Below are 7710 nucleotides of genomic sequence, written 5' to 3'. Positions count from 1 at the left end.
TATACTGCCTCTTTTACACCAACCACCTTTCTCTCTCCAAAACGATCGGGCCATCGTTGTTCTCGTATTTTTATATCCAAACTAACATCTGCTTGTATAATTCTCCAGATCTGAGCGGACCCTTCGCTCGTTCTTCAACGTATACATACTTCTATAAAAAAATACAAGTGCAAATATTCACAGGATGTAGATAGATATTATCGGACAAATATCTCGACCATTGTATGAAACGGACGGGCGTGTCAGACCTAAACTCTAAAATCTAAGTACATCCCTCTACCTATGTCAGACTGTGGATAGTGTAGTCCCCTATTGTATAAGTAAAAAAGTAGGAAGTAGACAAAATGCAGTGGCAACAAAATACATGCTAGCACGGGACTACAATATCATCGAGTTTCAACATCGCAATAAACAAATATCAGAGTGGGGCAGTGGGTAGAAGTACGTGTGCGTGTGTGTGTGAGGAAGGGGAGGTAGGAACAATAATGAACGAAAAAGCAGAGAGAGAAAGAATAGGACACGCGACCACTCTGTGATGAAACACAGATGAGGAAACATGGCGAAAGATGAGGGAAAGATGGGGGAAAGATGGGGAAAGATGAAAAAAAAAAAAGAAAAAGAAAACGTAATCGCTCGTACATATGTACGTACGATTCGTGTCGATGAACAGAAACCGCTCATTTTTAGTTTCGATCCGTACATAAACATTACGAAATCGAAGGGGTCGGGTCGGGGTGAGAGGGTTTGCCAGCCTTTTTCTCTGCTCGTTTCACATTGATGTTCAGAAACGAAAAAATTAAACGACCCCATCACGAGCATTGATTTCACCATTTCACTTGAAATTGGCATATCATCTTAGCGAAAGTATGTACGCGACACAATTTCCCATCGTTGCGATCAAAACCGCCTTTGTTACTTCTTGGCAAACTCCTGTAATGATAAAAGCACAGTATCGTTATACGATTTGTAAATTATTCGATAAACACTAAACGGTTAAATAACGGGCTAATGGATAACGATACATTTTACTCGCTCTAGTCTTTACCTTGAGTGGCAAGCGTGCACAACCGTTCGTCCTCGGTTTCCTCCCTTCGACAAACACGATCCAATTTCGTTAACCAAAGTTCTTGTTCCGGAACTTTGCTACGACTCGTTTTTCCCGTCACGGATGCTTTTCCCTTATTATCGCTAGGCCGCATAGAAAAGCAATAGGTTTGTCCCAAGTTCGAGGAAACTTGATTGGTTTTCAGCGACACTATCGTGTACCAAGTACCTTTTTCTTCCCAACTGCCATGACAGTAATACGCTATAACGACACATCCGTCCAATTAACATATTTCCCAAAGTTCGTTCTCGCGAGCAACAAAAATAGGTAGGTGCGTAACAACCAAACTGATGCTCCTTACTTGTCTCATCGTTGTCGCACGTTTTTCCAATCACGATTTCACTCTGATCTGTCGAGGCACAGCCTATTTCAACACTGCCACTTTTACAGTCGTCTCCGTGCTGCTGTTCTCCTTCCTGCTGTTCCCCGCCACGTTGATGGTGATGATGATGATGATGATGTTGCTGCTGCTGGTGCTGCCGCTGTTGCTCGTGCGACTCCTTTTGCGGCACATCTTCGTGCCAAGTTCTCCTCTTAGTGATTCTAGAAGAGCGCTTCTCGCTACGACGTTGGCGACGAAACGATGTACCAGGTAAATGGAATCGAGCAAATCCGAAGATCGTGTATCGTCCGGGATTCGGACACTTTCTCTGACGCAACGATGAGCCTGCGCAACAACAAATTGTCTCGCGATCCTAGTATCCTCGTAATCGTTACGTAGCATCGGCATTCAATTGCCGATTTCACCGGTTACTTACTTATTAAGGTGGTATATGCCATTGTAGATGTATCTGCGAGGGAACACGCCTCGTCTGGCATTATAGCTTTCTCACCTGAAAACACACGCGCGCGCGCGCGCGTGCACACACACACACACACACACACGATCGATATTGAAAACGACAACAGGTGTATGTATTTTTTATTTAAAATACTTCTATTCCACAATACTATCTACTGTGGATATACTCTATATAGGTATACTCACTCGATTGCTGTAACTCTATAACATGGTGATCCCTTTTGTGAAATATCATGCAAACGTAGCCAATGTCGCTGCAACAATCGTATCAACAATCACATCGTTCCTACTTCCGTCCGCTACCATCTTACTTACCATCCGCTAGTAACATGAGCGATCAACTTTACTTTGTACCCCTGCGTACTTTCCGTTGGTGGCCATTTTTCTAAATTATGGCAGACGACCTTCTCTTCGTGAAACGTATCCCCATCGGCATTTTGTGCCCTTACTTTCAGCGTTGCATTTTTGTTTGTAAAATGATAAACTTTAGTACCATCTAAGGAATGCCAGTCGTGATGTTCGGTGATCCACGAAGGATACTTGCATCTATTGTGTTCTTTGTCGACTGCGGAGAAGGAACGGAAAAAAATAGAGAGGTCGTCGGCATGTTCGAAGAAGGGAGGGAGGGAGGAGAAATGTATACCTTTCGTAAGCTTGATCATCGGGGATCCCTCGGAGACTGTAGTTAGGCCGTTACAGTTTGGTTCGCCAGATTGAGCAAGTAAATAAACCATTTTTCCCTGATGATGCGTCTTTTCTTCGTACAAAAAACATCTGTTCCAACAGAACGCGATTAGGTATATACTAAGTAGAGAAATCGTTCATCGATGAAACCTATACACACCTATACATTTTCTCCGCACCCGAAACGCTTCTTCCCTTTAACGTTCCAATCAGATACTTGTTACGACCATCGTTCCATACAGCCAGGCATTCCAACTCTTCCGCTGAAACGCAACAAACGATAATGATTCGCGTTGGAAATAATGGAAACTGATCAATTTCGTTACTCACTGTTACTCTCGCTTCGTTTCACATCCGGACAAGCTTGATACTTGAGAAGTAATTTACTCTCGTCGGTACATTTCTCCGCGAGGCTAATAGGCATAGAGCATTCACCGTAACCCTTGTCGTAGGTAAACGTAAATGACGGTCCACTGAAAGGGCACGGTATTGCCTTGGAGTTTACACGAAACATGGAAAACAATGTGTCGTCGGACTTGATGTTCGAGCACATGTCATCCAAAGTAGTTCGTTTCGTGTAGCACCATCCTTGAGAAAACATGGAGAAGAAAAAACACGTACAACGCACGAACCAACGATAAAACCAACGATAAAACCAACGAAAAAAAAGAAGAGAACATTCGACTAACCTTCGCGGAATTGAATCACATTCTCGTGTCGATCGTTAACTATTATACAGTGATAGCAATTGTCACCGCTAAAACGTTACAGCAACGATTAATGCAATTTACCGCATGCTTACCATATACAACCTTTCTTTTCAAATACTTACTAAATGATGTATGACTGCTCGGATCGTTCTACACACGTCCTTTCACCCAGAACAGTCGCATTTACGCTAATCGACACTAGTTTTTCATACTGGTACCATTCTCCAGTCCAACCGGCTGGGAACTCGCAGGAACCTAAGACGATCATTTTATCAATGCTTTATACTATACCGTATTGCATTCTCCGTTTGTCATGCATCTATCCTCGAATTAACTTAACCAAAAGAGATCACTTTGGTCTACTTACAGTTTACGAAGGGTGCGTCACCCAGAGATAAAAGTAACAGTATCAACATTGTCGCCGAGCGACAAACGCGTCTTCTTCGGCATGGAAAGTACGATCCCAGCATCCTGAAATGCAGAAAATAATTAGAAACCGTGATTCATTTTCCATAGAATACATATTTTCAATTACGTGCTCCTCAGAATTGTCGCTCGGGCTACAATCAAATCGAGAACGTGCAAATCTTTACAAAGTAGTTTAATCATGCTGGTCGTTTACTGATGCTCGTGAGAAAAGGGATTCTCCGAAACACCTGAGGCGACACACGAATTCCGATTGAGGAAGATGGAGAAAAACGATTCCGTGGTGTCATGTTCTCGATATGATTTCATCGTTTTCACGCACCAGTTTGACTGTATCGCACATTTCTCCAAATACATCCAACCACACAGACTAAATAAACGGAAGGAAAGGTTCATCGCGACACACGTCTGCGACGGCAAAACAACGCGGGCAACTGCGAAAGACGCCTACGCGAAGGAAACCTCCGAGAAAGATGCATTATTTAGCAAAGTACACGTGTCCCGATTCGTTTCGTTCAACGTGTTCTTCATTTACCGCGAACCTCGTGTACACACATACACACACATTCTGTTCGTGTTCTTTCGTTCGAACGATGCGCGAATAGGCGCGGATCTGCGCATCCGAGCAACCCTAAACGTCAAATTCATGTCCGCTTTTTATTTTTCACTTGCCCATTGAAATAAAGAAAAAAAAAAAAAAAAAAAAAATAATAAAAAACCCCGAAACTGTCTAACTTTCGTCTACGAAATCTTCATGTTCAATGTTAGTTTAATCGTATCCGAGCATGACGACGAGTCATGACAATCGTCAGCATGCGTCTAATCGACACTCGCGTCGATGTTCATCAGCAGGCATACCCGCGCGCGCGCGCACATACACATACACAACAGTTGCACGCAAATACGAGAATCACAGTCGAATATCGAGCACGCGGAACACGATAATTGGAGTTTTCATTTCGACCGATTCAACGCGTCTTTTGCTCGTTGCCATTCTTTTCATCGTTGTGAATGGGAACACCAACCTTTGTACGTCCAGCATCGCAAACGCGAAGGTGACGAAGGAAGTGCAAACCAAGTTCCAGACCAAGTATCACATAATGCTCCGCGAATGAAATTCAAGGTTCAAATTTTAAGAGAAAATTTCTACGCACAGCGATACGTTCAAAATTTTTGCCCGATTCGGCTGAACGCTCGTATAAATGTACCAAACGATTACCAATTACGAAGCTTTCAATCGCCGTGTAAACAATAATTTTTAGCAGACAAGGAAGTAAATAATACGAAATAAATATGTGTCGAGAGATTTAACTTTCCCCGTTTAAAGCTCAACTTGGTTCGACGATCAGAGGAACGCGTTAAGCGCGACAGATCTATCTAACAACGGAACATTGGTCGTTGAGTCGAACACGAACGAACAACACGCCACTGTTGTTACTACTACCATCACTACCACCACCATTATTACCGTGGATACAAAAGCATCACCGATTTTCAAAAGAACACTCGACGCTCCGTTTTCCTTTCCGACAATATATCGGTCCTAGCACGATTCTCGACAAATGTTTCACCGATTTTTCGCCTGCGTAATCGAGCAAGCAAGAGATTAGATCAAAGTCTAGAAAACATTGAACACGCCTTTTATTATTCGCAATTTTCCAACAATTTGCACTAACAACGATATTCGGCGTCCACTACTGTGCGCGTCCGTCGTTTTTAGCCATCGAATCTACTTGTTCGTTTATTCATTTGTTTCACTCATGGGAACAATGGCGGCGACCCGATGGACAGCGAGCGGAACGCCGCACCAACTATTCCTACGGTACGTACGACAGCACACTGCAGAACTTCAGCAGGCGCCACTACATGCATCCACTACTTGTCTGTGTATCGCTGATCGGTGTGCACGGTACTAAAATTTTAGTGCCTTTCTCAATTGTACTCCTCGTCCAGTCCCTTTCCGTCCCTCTGCTCACCGCTCCATACTACTCTTCTCCTCCTTCTCTCTCTCTCTCTCTCTCTCTCTCTCTTTCTCTCTCTCTCTCTCTCTCTCTCTCTTTCTCTCTCACCCCTCCCATCTTGTACTTTCCTTTCCCTTTCCATTTTCTTTTCCCTTTCCTATCCATACCCTCATCCCCTTCCCTTTCCCTTTCCCATCATATTCGACAACACCTTAACGAGGTGGCATCGTCTCATGGTTCAATTCTTTTTTCATGTATATTTACGTTCGGCTAAATTGATAAAATACCTGTATAGAGAAACGCAACAATCGTCAAATCGTCAACTTTATGTAATGGCGATTATTATTAGTTAGATGAAAGAACGAATGAAGTTAGTGGGGTAGTAGACGTGGGGAGAAGAGAAAATAGTGCCAAGTTTTGTCGTGTTAGGCATAAACGTAAAGATACCTAAAGTTCTGCACTCTGTGTAACTAGCACGCACCAGTGGCGTAGGGATTTTTTTAACATATGCTCGAGTGCGTTGATCTTCGCCAAGTCCTTACAACTAACACAAACGCACAACGACGGTGGTCCTATGTGAAATGGCGTACGATGTGCGAAAATAATTCCAACACCAGCCGTCCAACAGTTAGCGTGAAAGCAGCTATCGATAAATAAACCTGTGTTATGCAAAAGAAACATTACTTTGTTTGAAATCCAGCTATAATTTGTTTCTAAGTCTGTCGACGTGTGCGTTCTGATTAGCAAACACTTTGTCCAGTTAATTCCATCAAACATTGAAAAAGAAATCTGTATTGTGATAATAAACAATTTCAATCTTCGTGTCAATGTCTTTTCTTTTAACAGATGTACGCATTCTACGTTACATTATTTGTCGTTGTATTTCTTCATTTCTACGATTTGTATGTCGTGATGCAAACATTGCACGCAGCACTACATTCGTTTAAACAATACATATAACTATTGGCTATAAACATACGATTAAAAAGCCATTCTTCGTGAAGAATAAAGGGCATAGTGTGAATTAGAATGTTGGTACGTCAGTTACCAATTCATCGACATCACGTAAACGCCGCAGACGTTACGACGCGACTGTTGGATGGCTGGTGTTAGAATGATTATCGCGCATCTCACTTGCGCATCGTACGTCATTTCACATATGACCACTGCAATTCTGAGGATTCGGTAAAGATCGATGCTCCTCAGTGTATATAGGACTTTTAATATAGGGAAAACGTTCGTTTGGTTTATTTCGACTGTAGTTGGTCTATGTGAATTTCGTTCGACTTCGCAATCTGTACTGGGTTGAATGTGTTCCAAATAAGACTGTTAGAGGGCTACGAACTGTGAAAAACGTTTGGTCGATCAGTCGACGAAGAGAGAAACTCGTGTATCGGTATATGGCTTTGTTGCGAGTTACGAAGAGAAAACAGAAATTGGTGATTTCGTGTTTTTATAAAAAAAAAGAATAAGAAAATAGCATGTTAATGTTAACGTATAAATTCAGTTCGCACTTTCTCCGCTATCGCAATCTTTTAGAACGCGATCCACTAGCGGGTTGTGATCGATAAGTGCAATAACACAGAAAGTTATCATGTTACACTTATAGCTGCGCGTAGTTATATACGCGCGAATTGCGAATACACACGTATATATTATACAGGTGGTTATCGCGCGTTTTGTTTCAACGCGAGGAAAAGTAGTTATCTCGGTTGGGGTGCGCTTTCTTTAAATAAAACCCCAATTGTTTTCGTACCAACCTTGATTGCAAACTGAACGGTTTGTACTCGTTCGCTTCATTCGTGTATATACATACACATATATACGTGACGCGTGTGCACGGTTGTGTATAGTGTGTATATGTACATAATCGATCGTAAAATTTACGAAAATTTATCGAACTTCATTCATTATGTCGTAACCATTCGTAATCAAGTTGTAGTTGGCAATTTAATTCTAAAATCAAGCTACACAAATCCACGATCGAGGATCGTTTGAATTCTGTATAGTATTCATATACCA

The 7710-nt window shown here is 42.2% G+C and overlaps 1 protein-coding gene across 1 annotated transcript; it reads right to left on the bottom strand.

Annotated features, from left to right (window-relative positions):
• Window positions 1-850: 850 nt before the first annotated feature.
• On the bottom strand, window positions 851-4119 carry LOC108579829. Its single transcript, XM_017943451.1, has 13 exons — window positions 4050-4119; window positions 3669-3772; window positions 3424-3556; window positions 3281-3348; window positions 2922-3179; window positions 2752-2854; window positions 2551-2681; window positions 2223-2472; window positions 2094-2161; window positions 1864-1938; window positions 1407-1772; window positions 1046-1306; window positions 851-930 (listed from the first exon to the last, which is right to left on the bottom strand). The coding sequence occupies exons 1-13, from the start codon at window positions 4082-4084 to the stop codon at window positions 851-853; spliced, it is 1932 nt and encodes a 643-aa protein (XP_017798940.1). The 5' UTR covers window positions 4085-4119.
• Between the last annotated feature and the right edge of the window lie 3591 nt (window positions 4120-7710).

Source organism: Habropoda laboriosa, unplaced genomic scaffold (assembly GCF_001263275.1).
Source record: "Habropoda laboriosa isolate 0110345459 unplaced genomic scaffold, ASM126327v1 scaffold2, whole genome shotgun sequence".
Taxonomy (NCBI): domain Eukaryota; kingdom Metazoa; phylum Arthropoda; class Insecta; order Hymenoptera; family Apidae; genus Habropoda; species Habropoda laboriosa.
The sequence above is the reverse complement of the archived record's forward strand: the minus strand, read 5'-3'. Positions and strand labels throughout refer to the sequence as shown.